General features: G+C 34.7%; 1 protein-coding gene and 1 long non-coding RNA gene across 2 annotated transcripts in view; both read right to left on the bottom strand.

Annotated features, from left to right (window-relative positions):
• Positions 1 to 2,615: 2,615 nt before the first annotated feature.
• LOC309477130 lies at positions 2,616 to 3,708 on the bottom strand. Its single transcript, XR_014198536.1, has 3 exons — positions 3,291 to 3,708; positions 3,071 to 3,147; positions 2,616 to 2,958 (listed from the first exon to the last, which is right to left on the bottom strand). It is a non-coding gene; the product is annotated as an uncharacterized lncRNA (long non-coding RNA).
• An 8-nt stretch (positions 3,709 to 3,716) lies between these two features.
• The window catches only part of LOC309477541 (macrophage mannose receptor 1-like), a gene marked incomplete at its 3' end in the record, with an annotated part of 33,434 nt that continues 14,926 nt past the window's right edge, over positions 3,717 to 22,224 (bottom strand). Inside the window, exons 6-16 of the mRNA XM_082140819.1 lie at positions 21,785 to 22,159; positions 20,972 to 21,343; positions 20,539 to 20,883; positions 19,565 to 19,930; positions 13,794 to 14,135; positions 13,347 to 13,721; positions 12,877 to 13,251; positions 12,314 to 12,685; positions 11,879 to 12,223; positions 7,978 to 8,346; positions 3,717 to 3,856 (exon numbers count right to left, since the gene is read on the bottom strand). Coding sequence (XP_081996945.1) covers positions 3,717 to 3,856; positions 7,978 to 8,346; positions 11,879 to 12,223; positions 12,314 to 12,685; positions 12,877 to 13,251; positions 13,347 to 13,721; positions 13,794 to 14,135; positions 19,565 to 19,930; positions 20,539 to 20,883; positions 20,972 to 21,343; positions 21,785 to 22,159 — 3,776 coding nt within the window. The remainder of the gene's footprint in view (positions 3,857 to 7,977; positions 8,347 to 11,878; positions 12,224 to 12,313; positions 12,686 to 12,876; positions 13,252 to 13,346; positions 13,722 to 13,793; positions 14,136 to 19,564; positions 19,931 to 20,538; positions 20,884 to 20,971; positions 21,344 to 21,784; positions 22,160 to 22,224) is intronic.

A 22,224-nucleotide genomic window follows, 5' to 3' on the forward strand; every position in this document is an offset into this window, starting at 1 on the left:
TCCAGCTCTTTTATTTCATTTTTCAGTTGTTCTACTCATCTATTACAGTTTTTCTCAATCGCTTTGGCTCAATTCTCGAATTAGACTTTTTTTTTTTTCTCAAAACAACAAGTTCAGGTCTCTGAACAATTAGTTTCTTGTTCACATCAGATTTGGATTTCTTATTGATTTAAGCAATTTTCATGTGTTTTGGCATGTGTGTGCAAAAGAGTGAGTACAATTATCTACAATTTGCACAATATCTAAATGCACACAGCTTGTTGATCAAAACTGATGAGTTGATTCTCAGTAAAACTGTCAAACTCTTCACAACTTCTAAACATTCTTTTATCGTATTATGAGCCTCCACATGCAAAATGATCCATTCAGTTATCAAAATCTGTCAGACATGCATGTATATTCCATAAATACCTGACATGGAATATTTGTAATGTCTGCCATTGTTGTGAAATAGGAATCACAATCTAACCAATCAACCAATCAAGTTTGGAAGCAAACAGTAGGCTATATGGAGTTTGCCCAGCACAATCACTGGCATTTTTGAACATGCAGGAACATCTAAAACCCTAAAAAGCAACAGCAGTTTATTTTTGTAGAAATGTGTTACAAATAAAAAAAAAAATACACAGTTGCTTGTCGTGGAAGAGCAATAGGAATATATGTAAGAATGTCTGGTGTTAGGGGAAGACATAGTGTAATATAATATGTATAAATGAAAGAGCAACTGTAAATTTTCAGTTTACATGTACCACATTTCTACTCTGTATAAATATAAATGTTCAGTCCCACTTTATATTAGGTGTTTTTAACTATGTTGTCGTGGAAATTCTTAATATGAATACAACCTACTTAATCTGACTTCTTTACCACAGACAATTTTTAACAACTTGCAGTTGTTAAAAATACAATACAATACTTCCCTGAAGTAAGGTGACGGCGTCCCGTCGATGAAGCTACTATCACTACCTCAATCACACTTTGATGTTCTTCTGTTTTCTTTTAAGCGTAGAATATTTAGTACTTCTATTACTACCTCAATCACACTTTGATGTTCTTTTGTTTTCTTTTGAGCGTAGAATCTTTAGTAGGCCTACTTCTATTACTACCTCAATCACACTTTGATGTTCTTTTGTTTTCTTTTGAGCGTAGAATCTGTTTCTCAGCTGCGCAGCATACACCTGACACGACTCCCAAGTTGCTCTTTGTAGAAATGAAGTTTTATTCACGGCCGGGAGATCACTGGTCACAACAACCAAGTGAGTCTCCTGAATAGAAATATATATGTACATTTATATCATACAGTTGAGTAAAAATCAATGTCACTCAAGTCCTCTTCACTGTGATTTGTTCTGGTGATTGGTTTGTAATGATCTGAGCTAGTCATATGACTGTGTTAAGCACTTTTTGGTTAAGTATATATGGCCTTTGACCTGAGCATCCTTAGTCTGCGTTTCTCTGTACATTTAATGTTGAAAATACCCATTACATAAAATATTTCTATCACACTATGCACTAACATTTACAGTAAATTAATAATTTGATACAATGCACTTATTGTGTACATGTTTTTATGTTGTACTTATATATTTTTTAAAAACCTGCATGTAATTACAAATAATAAATCTAGAATTACACTGTTGACTACTCCCTTACCCATTAACCCACCCATTTTTTTATTTTTTTTAAGTAGTAACATAAATATAAAGTGTGACCAAATGTTCTTTTTGAGTGCTACAGTGTTGACTTTTCCAAGTAAATTTTTACTTACTGCTGAAATCTATATCTAAAAAGCTTAGTGTGATACACAAGAGCATTCAGCTAGACTAAACTGACATTCTTGTATAGTGTAAAGCAGACTTGTCAAATAAAAAGTAGAAAGCATATTAAATATGTATTTAGCAAATATTTCCATGGTGAAAAATCATCTAAACATTTTGACCAGTATGGCTCACAATGACAAAAATACTTTTTATTTTGGTGGCTTTGGCCAATTTACTGACACAAAGACTAGGTTTTGAAGCATGTATTAAATGTTTTGAGTGAGTTACAGTACATTTTGCAGACATGCAATAGAGTTCTGATGTTCCAGCAAACAGTTGTAACAATTGCACGTTTTTTTGTTCAGTTTCCTGCCTTTGTTCAGTTTCTGTGGTTACCGTCATTATTAGTTCATTTATTTACGCTGTGTGTCATTTATTAGCTCGTTACAGTTTGTTATTTAAGCCTCACCCTTTCCTTCACTCTTTGTCCAGTCTCTGTTATGTTGAGATGTCTTTGCACTGCCAGTTTGCTGGCTATTTTAGTAAGAATTAAACTTAGTGTTTTGTGAGAACCTGAGTCTTCTGTCTTCAGCTTCCCTGCATGCATTGTTACACTCTGAAAATAAGTCTTAATATTTCATGCAGTTTTATTTTTTTTTAAATGTTTGTATATGTTCAGCTGGTGACATCAGAGTCCATGTAGTCAAACAGCCAAATCAAGCTTATGAAGTTTGCTGTGAGTTTAAACATGCAGACATGAAACATACTGTACTCATACTGAACAATCTACATCTCTTTTTTTATTTTAAACATTATTTATTAGATTATACATATACAACAAATAAAAAAGCACATTACGGCATAGTTTCTATTTCTGAAAGAAAATATAAAAGAAAAAAAAAAGAAAAAAAAAAACACAAAAAGGATGAATTGTATTTGGATTGTTTCTAACCAAGAGCTGTATATATTTGTTAAAAGTGTTTAACTTATGGCTCGGATTTAAAGACAGATTTATTATAAGAATTGCAAAATGTGTAAACAGTGGATTGATAGTTTGAAGGGGAAAAAAAGAACCCTAAAACCATTTTCTTTGTGTGAGGAACACTGTCCTCGGATATCATGGACTGGTTTTACGATAGTTCCTCAAATGCATGGTGAAGTTGTTGGGAAGCCCCCGTCTCAGAAATTCTTCCTGGAGCTGAAAATGTGTTTTGTAAGATATTTTGAGCTATTTAACATGGTGTTAATTAATTAAACTTTCATGATATTTTTTCACATTGTGACATTGTTTTTTATTAGATTTTTTTTACCTGTATAATTACTAGCTCTTCAATCTGAGACTTTGATAAATATTCTGCACTTGTTAGTGTCACTCTCAGTCCCATTACTGTTCAGGAAAAAACAAAGCAAAACAAAACGGGTCAGTACTGTGAAAATGGAAAATATTTTTATCAAGATAATAATTTGAATGCATTAAGGTAATAATTTGAATAATGTTCATTTTGGATTGATAACTTTACACAAACCTACCATACTCATCTGAAATGGTGGGTCAATATGATGATCATCACGCTCACCAGAAAGCAAACAGAAGACGAAGCATAAAAGGATATTGAATTTACAATTTACTTGTTTTGTGTGTAACTTGATGTTTATTTATTTATTTCATTAAATAAGGTATAATAGCTTACCACTGTAACAAAAGAAAGGCAAACTGGCAAAGCATCCTTCATCCGTCCACTGACCAAAGTATTTTAAAGACACAGCTGTGCAGTGTTGAGCTCCCTGCTGTCCTGGGACACTTGCACCATTATCTGGTTGTGCAAGAACAGCTGGAGTATATGGCAGCCAATATGTGAAGGAAGAGCTGCTCTGATCTGACCACAGTCTGTTTCTGTGCAGACCAATCCATACAGTATAACCATAAAAATAAACATCATGATAATAATAACGTGTAATGCTCAGTATCTGTTGACGCTCTATCTCATCTCTCACACTGGCCAGGTCAGTGTATTTCTCTCTGCAGTAGCTCTGAGCTCCAGCCCAGGTCCTTCCCTCAGGTACGCAGATATAGTTCTCAGAAGAGTTTTCTTTACCTAATGTAAAACAAAACTGAATGAATAGCTTATAAATCAGACATTTGATTTGTTAATCTATCAAATTTATAGATGCAATATTAGAGATATAAAGAATAAAACAAACATGAATAGTATTTTATATATGAACCAATTTAGCATCAGTTTCTGCTTTTTTACACAGCTGATAATTAGAAATGATGATTCCATGTCATATACTTTGTTTCCTCCAATAAATCTCCAAAACCAGATACTATGATTTAGTCTAAAACAAAAAACAGCTATTCCTTTCATGATTTAGAGTATTGTAGCTTACTATGAGAGAGTACGGGTGCACACAGTATAAGCAAAACAACTCACCTTTCAAATCTGTCTCACCTACCACTTGGATGTTAACACTTTACAATACAGGTGCACTAATATGCATTAATTCATGCTTAACTAATGCACAGATGATTTTGTGTTAAGACTCAATAAGAACGAAGCCATTCATAAATGATTGCCGCATCAGCAACGAGTCAGTTGCAGGTAGCTGGAAGTTGAAATATATGACTTCGACCCATTGTGGCACAAGAATATTTCTAGTTGAAGCTTGATGTCTAGGATTTAAAGGCGGGACACTGAGAACATGCGGCAGGGCACTGCTATTTAATAACAGCTGTAGTAGTTAAGATTCTGGTGCACTGATATTTGTGTGCAGCCTAATTTACCCATCCTTCAGACACATTCTCTGACATTACATTCACTGTGCAACTGTCTCACAACCTCAAACAGAGTGGGTGTCTAGCCTGTCAGGCACCACCAAAACCTATAACCATAATGACATATTATGTTATAATGAGTTAATATTCATGTGCCTCAACAAGTCAAGTCGGAACAGAATATTATCTTTGCAAATCATTAGCTAATAATTCATTAAAACAGACGGCTGGAGGTTGAAATACATGGCTTTGAACCATTGTGGTAATTGACACATTCATTTACACAATGAGGTAATACTAGATGTTTATACAACCCATACAAGAAAAGGTTCTATGGTTCTGTCTGTCTTCATATATATATAACCTTTTATGGGTTCCCAGACAGGATAATTTTATGGATTTATTTTTAATTCACTGTTCATTTTAATTACATTTTATGAATAAACAGCTCTTAAACCTACTTTATCACTAGATACAATAAAATACAAATTTAAAGAAACTTCTTGGCATAAAGGGTTCTTTAAAACTGAGTCAAGAACCCAAGAGTTTCATATACAGTAGAACCCAACTGAACCTTTTTTTTTTTATATAAGAGTAATTAATCTATGATTTTATTAATAGCAAATCATACATAACTAAAGATTATTTGTGCATTAGTTAAGAATGAATTATTGCATATTACTGCACTCTTATAGTAAAGTGATGGGAGGGATTTATGTATATATAAAAAAATTGGTAACACTTTAGAATACTGTATCTTACTTACTGCATAACTAATAAGTAATTGTTGAAGAACTAATAGGTAATTATTCATTAACTACTTCGTCACTACTGTTAACTACTAAGGAAGATGTGTTAACTAATCAGTATGTAATATATTTTTATGATTGTGTTAAGTAACAGTTAGTTAATCAATAAATAATTAATTCTGTCATAACTCTTGAAGAAGAACTACTAATTATCTACTAATTAAGGTTCAAGAATGAACAGTCATACAAAACTAACCTCAGATTAGTTTTTATATTTTATATACAGTACTGTGTGTGTGTGTGTATTCCTCAGCATAGAATGCCATTGAGTACCGTTAAATTCATGTTTGAGGCAATGAATGAGGGAAACTGAAAATATAGGGAACTTATTAGTAATTCATAAATAATTATCAAATAATTCTGCAGGAATTACTTAGAACCTGGAACAGTATTCTAAAGTGAGAATATAGGGAACTCATTAGTAATTAATAAATAATTATCAAATAATTATCCAGGAATTAGGCTACTTATAACCAAGCGGCAACATTCTGATCTGAAAAATGAAGCCTACCCGGAAGTGCGAAAAACTGCAATACATCGGAAATCCGCTAGGGGCAGGTCCCAAAAGGGAGCAAATGTCCATACACCCCCATGTTAAAATGTCCGTTTTCACAGCATAAATTCATGTTTTTACAGGTTGGTCCCATGGACTTTTATTGTATTTTTCGATAGGATCCGAGTGCCTGACAACTGTGAGGGGGGTGAATTTTTTTCTAACTCGTTAGTTTAGATCGTATTTAGATATAAAATGTATGACAAATAAGGGCGCGATTGACAGCTTGATTGACAGCTGACAACGAGCATAGGCTGCGCCGAGTGGAATTCCTGAAATTTGACGTCTCGGCCATGATCTGACACAACACATCATACCTGTAAGTTATACTTTCTGAACATTTGTATTGAAATATGGCGCCGCCCATACCCCCCATAAACGGCCTCAAAACCGTTCTTCAGAAGTCTATGGGTGACGTCACAGACGCTTTGTCCATATTTTTTACAGTCTATGCTTATAACCTGAAACAGTATTCTAAAGTGAACATATAAGGAAATTAATTGGTAATTAACAAATAATTATTAGATAATTCTTCAGGAATTACTTGGAACCTGGAACAGTATTCTAAAGTGAGAATATAGGGAACTCATTAGTAATTAATACAGAATTACCACATACTTCTGACTCAAATCAAACTTACTGTAAAAAAACACATTATTAACGGTATTATCTAAACCTTTGTAAAATAGATAAGTTATCATACATTATGATACATTTTGCTAATTAAATAAAAAGTTTGCTTATTTGCAGATCAATATATAGCCTAGTAAATGTCTGCACTTATCTTTCTTATTAGTGCTGAAGAATGACTAAAACTGGCTAGAAAATCAAATAAAAAACATTGATCAGTGCTTTTTACTTTTCAAGTAATTACCTTTGTACTTTTACTAAGGTAATTTTGAAAATGAATAGGCCAATAGTTTATCATTTTACTGGAGTAATATTTTATTGGGTTATCTGTACTTTTACTCAAGTACTTGATTTGTGTACTTCATCCACCACTCCACTGCTAAAATAAAACGGTTTATTGTAGTGACTACTGTGTATGACTGTTCATTAGTAGATACTTCTTAGTTATTTTTCTTGAACATTAATTATAGATAATTAATAATAGTTCTTCAAGAGTTATGACAATTCATCAGTTATTGATTAACTAACTGAAACTTAACACAATCATACAATTCTATTACATAGGCTACTAATTAGTTAACACATCTTCCTTAGTAGTTAACAGTAGTGACTTAAAGGAACACTCCACCGTTTTTTTAAATAGGGCTTATTCACTTTCTTTCCTACATTTAGATAGGTGGGCAAATGCATTTTTGTCTCAGTGTATGCATTGTTTTAGTTTGACAGGGTCGGCGCTAGCTTAGCTTAGCACAATGAATGGAATCCTTTGTTGCCAGCTAGCATGTCCTGAGTAAAAGTGATATAATTTTTTTTTAAAACCCACCTAATTACTTCTTGTGGCCTGCGTATTCACAACAAGTACAAATAGTGATGCAGATTAACACTAGGCGATTTCCTAGGCAGATATTGACTTATATATTAAGGACTATATTAGGGGGAAGCACAGGCGAAGCACTGCTACTTGGGCGTGATATCTCTGCGCCCAAGTAGCAGTGCTTCACCTGTGCTTCCCCCTAATATAGTCCCAAGTCAATATCTGCATAGGAAATCGTCTAGTGTTAATCTGCATCGCTATTTGTACTTGTTGTGAATATGCAGGCCACAAGAAGTAATTAGGTGGGTTTTTAAATTTTTTTATATCACTTTTACCCAGGACATGCTAACTGGCAACAAAGGATTCCATTCATTATGCTAAGCTAAGCTAGCGCCGACCCTGTCAAACTAAAACAATGCATGCACTGAGACAAAAATGCATTTGCCCACCTATCTAAATGTAGGAAAGAAGGTGAATAAGCCCTATTTCAAAAAACGGTGGAGTGTTCCTTTAAGTGTTAATAAAGAATTACCTATTAGTTCCTCAATAATTCCTTATTAGTTATGCAATAAGTAAGATACAGTATTCTAAAGTGTTACCAAAAAATTATTTAGAATATAAATGAAATGTCTTACCATCATAGCAAACAAAACTAAAAGTATTGCCACATGATGAATCAAACCAGTTTCCATTAGGATCTATGGAAACACACAGTTCGTTCCCATCGTTGTTGTTTGGTTCATGATAAAAGTTTCTGAAATCTCGTTCTCCTTCCTGATAGAAATCATTGTCTTCCAATGACCATCTCCAGCTGTTCACATCATCATACTGTCCAATCCAGGCTGAACCATTGTAACTCCCATTAACTGTGTTAATCAGACTGTTCATTTCCTCCATGTTATCAATGGTGGCCAGATCAGTGTAATTCTGTCTGCAGTGTCTCTGAGCTTCAGTCCAGGTCTTAGAGTCATTCACAAAATGATACTGGTGTGATGATGCTAATGCTGGCCAGGTGGGGGAAATGGAAATGTACAAAAGTGATCAATGATCTGAGAGTAATGATCAAGCAGTTTGTGAACTAAACAAGACAGAATCATAATATGAACAGATGTTCTACATGTTTTTTAATTCAAGTAAAGCATTATTTTCTAACCACAAAAAAGTATTTGGTCTGAGTATTTAGGGAGATGCTGAAGAGGGCTCAGGGCACGATTCAACTTAGATCAGCCCATAATGTTGAAGGACCTCAAAGACTCAGCATTATGTATTTTTTATCAATATCAGGTTTTGCCTACATCTTTTACTCTTTATCTCTGAGCATTTTGATGTTATCGTATTGATTATTTTTGAACGGATTATGAAATTGGCATGATACATTTACCTGACATAATAAAATTGTAAATTGTATAATAATAATAATAATAAAAAAGCAGGTACATTTGGTTACCAACAGTATTATGTTTTGTGTTGTAAGACTTGAGAAATTAGAAAATGCCAGGCTGTCTGATTGAGGAACAATCACTCCCTGAGAAGACAACGGACCTTACTGGAAATTAACATTTGAACTCTCTCTTGTAAAATTTGCATCACCATTCGAGACACAAGCCTCACCTAAGCATCATCCTAATCTACATCTCTTTCCCTTGACCCCCCCAGTCCCCCATTCCTTCTCTCTCTCATGCTGAGATCACCTGAAATTCACCAAAAATCTACCAAAAATCTATATGGTTTAAATGTGAACAATTATCATACAACACTAAACATGTTAGGTATCATTTGAAATGTCTCAGTGCGACTGGTACAAATGTCTCATTCCCACAGAAGTAAACCAAAAAGGTAATAAGGTGTGGAGAGTTTAGAGATAAATTGTTAACAGCTGTGGGTGTGCCCCCATGTAAATCAACTTCTGTCCCCATTAAGTCTGGGACGGTGATTAATGCAAATTCCCACTGTGAACTAATTTTTACATTTGAAAAGAGGTTACTGCCTTGGTCTGAGGATTTAGGGAGATGCTGAAGAGGGCTCAGGGCACGAATCTGTAACTTAGATCAGCCCATAATGTTGAAGGACCTCAAAGACTTCAGCATTATGTATTTTTCTAAATATCGGGTTTTGTCTACATCTTTTACTCTTTATCTCTGAGCATTTTGATGTTATCGTATTGATTATTTTGAACTGATTATGAAATTGGCATGATACATTTACCTGAAATTATAAAATTGTAAACATTTGATTTTATTCTGACTTGCTCTGAAATTATTTTCCCAAATAGATTAAATGGATTTGTATGTTACAGCACTAATATTTGCCAGTAATTCAAGTGTAGGGGAGAGCCGGGACAGTTGAAACACTTTTCAGATAAATTTCGTTTTCTAAGATAAGGTTACAGATAGATTTTTAATTTTTTGGTGATTAACAACTCACATATGTGTTCTCTTAGTAACATGTGTTATTCGGTACAAATATAGAATGATTTAAGTAAAATATGACTTTGAACGGGAGTTGTGCTTTGTTTCAATCGTCCCGCCTGTGCGAGACGGTTGAAACACAGGGGTGGGACGGATGAAACATGACAGTTTAAATGGCAACTATTCATCTAATGCTTTTTTTTTTTTGTGAACAACACCTGACAAGTAACTTATGTACATATTGTTTCAAACATATTTTGTAATTTATTTTCATTTAAAGGTTCATATTAACCATTTTTGTTCTGTCGCCCAATAAACAATAGGCGATAAGCCTATGCGCATTTTGTAATCTTTCTAACAGGCTATTTTGACGAAGACAGACAAATCAGTTTACAATGAATTTTCTTACATTTCTTCCTTGAGTCATATTGAGTGTTTGCTAGTTGAATAACCTGTTATTATGAAGGAAACGAGGTCAACCAGACGACGATAAATGAAATTTAGTGAATATTGAAGATTGGACAATTGATGATAATTACAGAGATAGCATGTGTTGCGTAATTGAAAATTAATTTGCATTAAAAGAAACACAAGTCTAGAAACAGTATATGAATCTATGAACAGTATAGGCTATGACCAGGTTTAACGGGCAGGACGCGCGGTCGGGACGGTTGAAACACTGTTTCAACCGTCCCGACAGCGCATCCTGTCATTTAAACCTCTTTTGCTCTTAAACTAAAAAACTCTGATATTGCCCACTTAAGGGTGTGTTGCAGTACTAATACACCTGCTGTATTATCATTACAATGGCACATGAAACAATAAATCCAACTTGTCAGTCAAAAAAAAGTACCGCACGAAAGAATTCACTCACCGCATTCAAAAACAGCTTTGCGGCTTTAACTCCAAAACGACACGACGTAAAGAAGAAATGTTTTCGCGAGTATGTTAGGCATTGCGTGCTGTACGTGCTGACGAAATTTGACGTACATGACGTGAGTGGCTTTCAAGAAAATCTCAGTGTTTCATCCGTCCCGCGTTTCAATCGTCCCGCCTCTCCCCTACTTGGTTTTGTAAAGTCAAGAAGTGAATTTCCGTTTAGGACAGCAGAATGCTGCTTGACCAACCTAAATTTGCGTGTGTCTTACCTCTGTTTTAATTTACAGTAATGTTACTTTAGATAAGTGTACGTGGGAAACCATGGCCAATCCAAAGCTATTATAAGAGAAGTAATGTTGGTCGACTTATATCTGTACACTGTAAAAAAAAAATCAAAAATTTCTAGTGACTGATAACATCTAAATTTTTTCATTAGTCTGACGTATTATTTCTCATTGAGCCAATGTTAACAGACTATTGCAACAAGAATTGCAGTTGGGCCAATTTAAAAATTTTGACTTGGAGAGGTTAGAATTTTTTTACAGTATAGTAGTCGCCATACCTCTGCTCTGCCTGCAGTAAAAGTTACTTTAAATTCAAGTTTATACAAAAACCGTGTGAATGCGACCATCTCAGGTATATAGCCAATTACCTCTCTTTAGTGACCGAAAACTGATGAGTTTGTAATCGTGAGACCCACGTTAAACAGAATGCGCGAGGACCTCAAAGCGACATTGCTTCTTTATATGGGGTAAAATATAAGTAAAGAGTTAAAAAGAATAATCAAATGACAAATAACCAATTGGCATTCTAACCTAAATTCGAGGTCGTGATAAAATGGAGTCAGATAAGTTTATCTCTTTTTTTTTTTTTTTTTTTACAAACTAAGGAAGGATTCCAGATTATTATCTGTGGTAATCATAATGACCCACCCTAACCCTAACCCATGCCATAGATCACAGGTGTCAAACTCAGTTCCTGGAGGGCCACACCCTACAGAGCTTTGTTCCAACCCTGTTTTAACACACACACACCTTCGTTTTCAAATAAGCCTGAAGGACTTGATTAGCTGATCAGGTGTGTTTAATTAGGGTTGAAGCTAAACTCTGCAGGGCTGTGGCCCTCCAGGAACTGAGTTTGACACCCCTGCGGATAAATGAACATATTTCAGGTTCCTACCAGAGGTACATATGATATGTGAGTAAATATCTGTGGCGAGACTCTGCTGGGGTCTGAATGATCTACTCACCACTGTAGCAAATGAAAGGTAATGCAGTATTGCAGTTTTCATCTATCCAGCTCCCAGAGTCACTGAATGACACTGCAGTGCAGTATTCACTGTTTCCAGCATTATCTGGCTGTCCTGTCCTCCAGTTGCTGAATGAAGAGTTGCTCTGATCTGACCAAGATCTGGTCCTGTACAGTCCAATCCAAGCAACTGAATAATATGAAACTAATGACTGAACCCTGTAGTTTTCAATCTCGTTCCTGATACTGACGAGGTCTGTGTGATGTTCTCTGCAGTAACTCTGTGCTTCAGTCCAGGTTTTAGACTGGGAAACCAACACATAACTTGCACTAGCATTTGCTATTCCTGTGGTGAAGAAATTTAAACACATATATCATGGTATCTTAAATATTTTGATACAGTATAATTGTTTAACAGTCCAACAGCAGTTCTCACCATCATAGCAAACAAATGGAAGACTATAGTAGCAAAAGGCTTCATTCCATGTTCCGTGATAATATGACATGTACACACACAGACTCTGTCCACCTGAGTTCACTGGTTGCTGGACAAACCAGCTTTTAAATCCTCCTAATGTTGCATTATCCAGAGACCATTTCCAACTGTTCAGATCATCATAGAGTCCAATCCAAGCTGAGCCATAGTAAGTGCCACGTACTGTTTTAAAGAGACTGTTCATTTCCTCCATGTTATCAATGGTGGCCAGATCAGTGTATTTCTGTCTGCAGTGTCTCTGAGCTTCAGTCCAGGTCTTCATCTTAGACACAAAGTGATACTGACGGGTGCATGAAGAATGTGTACATGTTCCTTTATGTTGAAAATCACAAAGAAAACATGCGATTTGTCATAAGGGGTCACAACATGGGTAAATTTTAACCCACTTAATCATAAAATCTAATGTATATCACCAAAATTAATCAAATGTAACATATATTCAGAATCAATACAATGAGGTCAAAAATTTAAAGTGACAAAAAAATATATAAAAATTAGCTCACTGTTGTAGCAGATGAATGGTATGCTGGATAAGCAGTTCTCATCAGTCCATCGTCCTGAATGGTTGAATGATACGGCAATACATTGCTGAAAACCCCACTGGCTATAATCATATTGACCATTATCTGGTTGCTGTGGTAAAGTGGGAACTGCTGCTATCCAGTTTTCATAACTGGTAATCTCATGGTCAGACCAAGTTCTCTTTCTATACAGGCCGATCCAGACTCTTCCACCTGCTGTCTCAAGGATCCTCTGGTTCTCAGTCTGATTTCTCACATTGGCGAGATCTGTGTAATGATCTCTGCAGTATCTACGAGCCTCTGGCCAGTTTTTCCCATCAGTGATTCTGATGTAATTCTGTGCTGGATTTTCTCTACCTGAAATATGAACAATACAACTCATCCAGAATATATGCACAGAATTACTTACAGAAAAATCATAAAAAAAAAAAAAAAAAATTAAACATACTTACCATCATAGCAAACGAATGGCAGGGTGTAGTCACATGATATATCATACCATTTGCCATCATAATTCATGTAAACACACAGTTCATTCCCACCACTGTTGTCCGGTTGATGATAGAAGTTCCTGAAATCTCTCTCTCCTTCCTGATAGAAATCATTGTTTTCCAATGACCATCTCCAGCTGTTTACGTCATCATACAGTCCAATCCAGGCTGAACCATTGTAACTCCCATTAACTGTGTTAATCAGACTGTTCATTTCCTCCATGTTATCAATGGTGGCCAGATCAGTGTAATTCTGTCTGCAGTGTCTCTGAGCTTCAGTCCAGGTTTTAGACTCAGACACAAAATGATACTGGCGTGATGATGTCAAAGATAAAACTGTAGAGAAAATGTCAGATTTTAGCACTACTTTTTTGACTGTATTGGCCATTAGGACAGACTTCTACTCACCACTGTAGCAAATGAAAGATAACGAAGTATTGCAGTTTTCATCTGTCCATTTCCCAGAGTCACTAAATGAGACTACAGTGCAGGATCCTGCAGGATCTGGCTGCCACGTGCTCCAGTAAGTAAATGAAGAGTTGCTCTGATCTGACCAAAGTCTGGTTCTGTACAGTCCAATCCAAACATAATAATTATAATAATTCTGTAATAAATACTGGATCTTCTGGTTTTCAGTCTCATTCCTGATACTGATGAGGTCTGTGTGATGTTCTCTGCAGTAACTCTGAGCTTCAGGCCAGGTTTTGTACTGGTAAATGTTAACATAAGTATCACTGGCGTTTTCTCTTCCTGAAAGATATTAATATCATATTAAGTTTAGAGAGAGTATGGTTTGGTTGTTTTACATTTTTGGTTACTGTCTTAGACATTCTATTGGAACAGCTTACCATCATAGCAGACAACAGGATAATATGAACTGGTGCAACCTGTTGTATACCATATCCCCATGTACATAATCACACACACACTTTGTCCTCCATAATTATTTGATTCGTGGTTATACCAGTTCCTGAAGTCTTTCCGTCCTTCGTTGAAGAAATCACTGTCCTCTAGAGTCCATTTCCAACTGTTCAGATCATCATAGAGTCCAATCCAGGCCAAATCAATGGAATCGTCATTCACTGTGTCCAATAACTGGACCGACTGTTGTTCATTCTCAATGGAGGCCAGATCAGTGTATTTATCTCTACAGTATCTCTGAGCTTCTGCCCAAGTCTTGGATTCATTCACAAAGACATACTGACGTGGGACACTTAAGGTAAAGGTGATAAAACCTGTTTAACAGGCACATTTAACATGTTATTTAACATAATGAATGTGTTAGACTGTATTTTTTAGACTATGGAAATAAACAATTTTACCAGCAGAAGCCCAACAAAAGCCATATCATGATTTTAGAGTAGCAAGCTGTGATGATGAAACACTTTATGAAAATGTTTGGCTTACCAGATAATATAATCAGTGGAAACATAGCTGTGAAGTAAGATTTATATACGTATTATACAATATACATATTATAGTACTTTTTTACATTTTTATATAGCATTCCTCATGTGTATGTAGGTTTGTATAAAGCATCTAGTAGATGGATACATTTAAAAGTACAATAATAATAATAAATATTATTTTATATTATTTTATATAATAATAAAATTAATTATATTTTGCCAAGCTTACCTTTTGATTTTCTTGGTTTCTGTCCGTTTTCTGGCCAGATTATGTCACCGTCTTAACATTTATAATGGTTTGCAAAGAAGGGGCGGATCATTTCTTTGAACACTCATGACATCATGAAACTTGGATCACAAAGCTGCCCTATCAAATGTACTCCATCAGAACATCGTGAGTCTACAGTAACAATGGTTAAAGAGGCTTAGTGGATGTTCCGTTCCGGTTCAAACTAAAGTAATGAAAAGGATTTATATTTTTATCCATGCAGTTGCCTACGTCAAACTATGTGATTTACATGTATTCGGAACTTCTGCATCTGTGGTTGCACAAAATTTACCTTCTTGAATATTCGAATAGATAGCAGACAATGATTAAATAAACGGCAGACAATAGATAAGACTCCATCAGTGCTAATCAATACAAGTTAACAGTTTTAAGGATGCACCAAATTTTCAGCTACTCAAAACCAACATTTTTGACAAAGATAAAGCTGCATACAGTATGTGTAATGATCCTGATTTAATGTGAATTAATGTCTAACTGAGCTCACCTTCATAGTGAAAACAGTACCATAATCTCCAGATTCACAGATTAACAAATGCGCATGGGAGTCCAGAAATACATGCACCAGATCCTACTGAACGATTTCATGTTTTTGAGTAAATTGGTTGAGTAAATGATTCAATAACTCATTCACAATAGTAATCATATATTTCATTACTGAATTATGTTGAATGTAAAAATGCGCTCAACTGAGTTAAATAGATTAATTATCTGATAAGAAAACATGCGCATAAACTATAATAGAAACACATTTACTAGGGATGCACAGAAATGAAAAATCTTGGCCGAAAACGCTTTTAAAAAATTTGCTTTTTTGTATAATGGTAGTAATATTAGACTTTTTAATGAAATTAAGTAGTTTAAAAAATCCTGAATTAAAAAAAAATACAATCCAATAAAATAAAGTAACCACACTTTTAATGAAAGTAACACAATAAAATTTTACACAAAATAGGCTTCATTCATATTAAATATCAATATATTATTAAAATGTTATGCAACAGAATCAGATTTAAAAGATTTATTTTTTGACCAATTATTCAAACAATGCATAGTAATATAAAGCTAAAGCTATAGGTATTATCAGAGCATGTGAGCTGAGCGTAGCAAGGAGTGGATCATTCAATAAAAGGGTACAGCACGGCTATACCACACCATGTAGGGCAATTGCAAACAGAAACAAGACTATATTACTACATAGAAATTTCATGTTGGCACATTGTTTGAGTGGACTTTGCTTTTCCAATGAGTATGAGCAAGTACATGAGTGGAGCGTTCGCATGGGCCTTGAGCGACTGACGGCTAAAGCGAGAGTGAAACCTGAGCATTGAACACTGAAATAAATAATTTATTTATTATTTCAGTGCATCCCTAACATTTACAGAATAAATTCCTCAATGCACATCAAAAAATAAATGTGACTTTGCGTGGGACGGCATAACTGGACCAACCAGCCGCGGATCGATGTCGTTGCTCAGCATCTGAAATGCTGTTTTGGTCATTCTGAAATGCCTGAGCAAAGTGTGTTGTCAAAGTTTTTCTGTTAACTATCTCTCAGAACTGTCTTATACGGCTGAGTTCCCAAACAGAGATAACAAGACCGTGTTTATTGCGTTTCGTCTGCAAGCTGTATAATTTACAGGACACTTATGTAAATAAGTATTATCTTGTTTATAGTTTACACACTATAGACTCTGGTTATTAATAGCCCTCCATTTGGTTGGTCTCTGTGTAAATCACAAAGTCATAATCCTGACTGATGCTATTATTCTTACTGACAAGATTTTTTTATTTTCTACTACTGTAAACTTTCCCTTGATCAAACCCAGTGGACTTTAGAGGTCCATAACTAAAGAAAGAAACCATTTTTTTATTTTCTTATTGTAGTGTACAATAAACCTGTAAATATTACCATATAATATCACATTACCATGTAATCAAAAAATATATACAAAATGTTGTGTCATATGATGTGTAAGTCACGTCAGATGTCTGTTTTCAAGTGGTTGCTCCACTGTATGTTGTTGTACTGTATCATTCCACTGTACTGTATTGTGCTGACAACAAAGACAAATACAACTGTATCCCTGATAAAAAAGATTTGTCATTATGTTTGGTTGATGACTAAAAAATTACCAAGTAAACTTTAACAAATCATCCAACCATCTATTCTCCAAATTGATTGTTCTCTGTAGGGTCACAGGGATGCTGAAGCCTATCCCAGTGTCTCGGGCCAAATTAACAAATCATCAATGACACAATGACACAAAATGTTTGATTAGTTTGATTATATATATATATATATATATATATATATATATATATAATCAAACTAATCAAACATTTTATATATATATATAAAGTGTTTGTATACAAAATGTTTGATTAGTTTGATTAGTTTGATTATATATATATAATCAAACTAATCAAACATTTTGTATACAAACACTTTATATATATAAAGTTCTGATAGTATGAGTACAAGCAACCTACTTTGTATTAATAATGTTTTTGTAAAAAAAAAAAAAAAAAAAAAAAAAAAGCCTGCAGTTTACATAAAGCCTATTTTATATTTGTTAAAAAAAAAATGTTAATACAATACAAGACAATCATGTGACATTCAAAATTGCTATTATCAATAAGACAAAGAACATGCAAAATGCAGGAACACAAACCCTAAAACCATGTTTGTGTGTGCACAAATTCTGTTGTTATCTCTCATGGTTTGATTTTAAGATAGTTTCTCAAATGCATTGTGAAGTTGCTGGGAAGTCCTCGTCTGATCAATTCTTCCTGGAGCTGAAACATGGGATTTATTTTCTGTGAGATATTTTTTAGCTAAATATATTACAAAGATCTGTAAATAATAATAATAATTATTATTATAATTATTTCTGTCAGGACCACTATCGTCAAATTGACAATTAGCATACAGTTAGGATTGGCGGTATGATTCTGTTCTGGGCAAGAACTCCCTGTGCATCCATGCAGCCGAGTATGGATAAGAGCAGGGAGAGCAGCAATAACCCCCCTTAGGAGAAACAGAACAGAATCCATAATTCGAGAATTTAGTCTGATTCAAAGGGGAATCAGAATACCAAATCCTGAACGGACAAGAGGAGGAACTGGAGATGGAGGAGGGTAATTCGCTCCTGAGAAACGCAATAGCTGTTGATAACACTAAAGGATCTTATATATAGGCTTCTTATTCCTATAGGTAGACGTGGATCAGCTGATGCGAGCTTGACTAACGTGACCTGCCAGAACTGACGCTACGCTCGATTATTATTATGCTGTTGTTGTGAAGTTGTTCTAAATAAATGCATTTATTTTGCATGTGTTTTTTGTTTCTTTTTATGCAACAAAAACTAAAAGCATTATGAGTGTTTTGAACTGTTTCTCACCTTTATAATCACAAACTCTTCAATCTGAGACTCTGACAGATTTTCCAGACTTGTAAGTTCCACTCTCAGTCCCATCACTGATCAGTAAAAAAGAACACTGGTCAGTAGTGCATGAATACAAACAATACAATCCGGTAATGTTGATGTATGTTGAAAAACACTAATTTTGGACTGAAAACAGCACATATCTCCACAAACATACCATATGCATCTGAATTGATGGATCAATATGATGATCATCATGTTCACCAGAAAGCAAATAGAAGACAGAGCTAGCATTAGCATAAAAGTTTGTGAATTACACAAATAACAATGGCATATTAACATCAACAATTTATTGTAATAAATTTGCTTGATTTTTCCCCTGATTCTTATTATTTTATTTCATTACAGAAGCTACATTTGCTTACCACTGTAACAGAAGAAAGGCAAACTGGCAAAGCATCCTTCATCTGTCCACTGACCAAAGTATTTTAAAGACACAGCTGTGCAGTGTTGAGCTCCCTGCTGTCCTGGGACATTTGCACCATTATCTGGTTGTGCAAGAACACCTGGAGTATATGGCAGCCAATATGTGAAGGAAGAGTTGCTCTGATCTGACCACAGCCTGTTTCTGTGCAGACCAACCCATACAGTAGAACCAGAATAATGTGTAACATTCAGTATCTGTTGACGCTCTGTCTCATCTCTCACACTGGCCAGGTCAGTGTATTTCTCTCTGCAGTAGCTCTGAGCTCCAGTCCAGGTCCTTCCCTCATATACCAAAACATAATTCTGAGAGGCATTTTCTCTACCTAAGATAAAACAATTTAGTGGATGTAAATCAGTCAGTTTATTTGTTATTTGTCAAATTTATAGCTACATAATAAAATACATTTTGAAAACAAAAAAACTTACTAATTAGCCTAATCAAATGAAAAACTGAATTTCCTATTTCTCTCAAGAATTTTGGGTTTAAATGTGGAAGAAAAATATTGAACACTTCAAGATATTTCAGGAATGAAAATCCCTTCTTTGACAAATCTCAAAGCAAAAGAAGAAACACACACACACACATATTTTTTACTTGTAATGTCTTACCATTGTAGCAGACAAATCTGAAATAATTTTCACATGATGAATCAAACCAGTTTCCATTATAATCCATGTAAACACACAGTTCATTCGCTCCATTGTTGGGTTCATGATAGAAGTTCCTGAAATCTCTCTCTCCTTCCTGATAGAAAGCATTGTCTTCCAATGACCATCTCCAGCTGTTCACATCATCATACAGTCCAATCCAGGCTGAGCCATTGTAACTCCCATTAACTGTGTTAATCAGACTGTTCATTTCCTCCATGTTATCAATGGTGGCCAGATCAGTGTAATTCTGTCTGCAGTGTCTCTGAGCTTCAGTCCAGGTCTTAGACTCATTTACAAAGTGATACTGGTGGGATGACGCTAATGCTGGCAAGGTGGGAAAAAAGGGTAAGGATAAAAGTAAAAAAGTTACTTTAAGTGCATCATAAAGATTACTTGTAAGGACATTTAGAATTTGGAATTAATGAACTTTTGTTGAATGTTTGTAGACTAAATAAGAGGATACACATATATATTTTTACATACTTTGGTGACACTTTACAATAAAGTGCCATTAGTTATGTCATGTTTGCAGTAAGTAACATCTGTTAACATCAATGTATTGATCTTTGTTAACGTTAGTCACATATAGAACTATATGTAACTAACGTTAACATAGATCAATACATTAATGCTAGCTCAGGTTCATTAATTATTTTTTTATAATTATATGTTTTTTTAATAAATGTTGAAATAAACATTAACTAAGATTAATAAATGCTTTAGAAGTATTTTTCATAGTTAGTTAATTTTTACCAATGTAGTTAACTAATGTTAACAAATGGAATCTTTTTGTAAAGTGTTACACATATTTTCGAAAAATATGATGAAAAAATAAATCTGGCAATGTTGAATAACATTTTTAAATAATTTCTAAATCAATTCAAGTCTGTCTGCCTTGTGCATTTCTTAACAGAGGTGCACGTAATACTCACCACTGTAGCAAATGAAAGGTAATGCAGTATTGCAGTTTTTATCTGTCCAGCTCCCAGAGTCACTAAATGACACTGCAGTGCAGTATTCACTGTTTCCAGCATTATCTGGCTGTCCTGTCCTCCAGTTACTGAATGAAGAGTTGCTCTGATCTGACCAAGATCTGGTTCTGTACAGTCCAATCCAAAAATAGGAATAATACTGAAATAAAGACTGAAGTTTGAGGTTTTCAGTCTCGTTCCTGATACTGACGAGGTCTGTGTGATGTTCTCTGCAGTAACGCTGAGCTTCAGTCCAGTTTGTGTACTGGTAAACAAACACGTAACTTGTACTAGCATTCGCTCTTCCTGCGGGGAATATATGTGTATGTGATATATCCATGGTATCATAAATATATTGTTCTAAAAACTTTAAAAAGTCAACAGGAGTTCTCACCATCATAGCAAACAAATGGAAGTGTATAGTAACAAGAGATTTCACGCCATACTCCCCAATAATATGACATGTACATACACAGACTCTGTCCACCTGAGTTCACTGGTTGCTGGACAAACCAGCTTTTAAATCCTCCTAATGTTGCATTATCCAGAGACCATTTCCAACTGTTCAGATCATCATAGAGTCCAATCCAAGCTTTTCCATAGTAAGTGCCACGTACTGTTTTAAAGAGCCTGTTCATTTCCTCCATGTTATCAATGGTGGCCAGATCAGTGTATTTCTCTCTGCAGTGTCTCTGAGCTTCAGTCCAGGTCTTGGATTCATTCACAAAGTGATACTGATGGGTGCATGAAGATTGTGTGCAGGTTCCTGTAAGTTTAAAATAAACAGAGAAATACATTGATTATTCTTTACAATCACCAATATATCATGAAACTATTAAAATGGTTTTATTGTGGAGGTCTTTCCAAATGTAATTATATATATATATATATATATATATATATATATATATATATATATATATATATTATATTATATTATATTATATTAACTGGAAAAACAGCTTTTGCATGATGCAAATTAAAATATTCAACTTATATGTGGTAAGTTGTTTCAAAATCTTTATATAATATAAATAATATACATTAAAAAATTAAATATTCAGAGTAAATATACTCTGAAAAACTCTTAAATAAAATATACTGACTTCTAATGACACTTTTTGTAATATCTGTTAAATTTTTGGTTTAAAAGTTAAATTAACTGGAGTAAAAAGAAGAGAAAAAAAAGAGAAAAAAATAAACTCACTGTTGTAGCAGACGAAAGGCATGCTGGATAAGCAGTTCTCATCAGTCCATCGGCCTAAATGGCTGAATGATACTGCAGTACATTGCTGAGAAAACCATTGGCCATAATCATATTGACCATTATCTGGTTGCTGTGAAGAATATGGAATTTGTGGTCTCCAATCTTCATATTTGGTATTCTGACCGTTTGACCAAACCCTGTTTCTGTACAGTCCAATCCAGACTCCTCCACCTGCTGTCTCAAGGATCCTCTGGTTCTCAGTCTGATTTCTCACATTGGCGAGATCTGTGTAATGATCTCTGCAGTATCTACGAGCCTCTGACCAGGTTTTCCTGTTATAGATTCCAACGTATCTCTGTGTGGCATTCACTCTACCTGTGATTTGAAATATACAACACATTTCATAGACGCACAGAAATACTCACAGAAAAAAAATAATA

The sequence above is a fragment of the Leuciscus leuciscus genome (genome assembly GCF_965113295.1).
Source record: "Leuciscus leuciscus genome assembly, chromosome: 16".
NCBI lineage: Eukaryota > Metazoa > Chordata > Actinopteri > Cypriniformes > Leuciscidae > Leuciscus > Leuciscus leuciscus.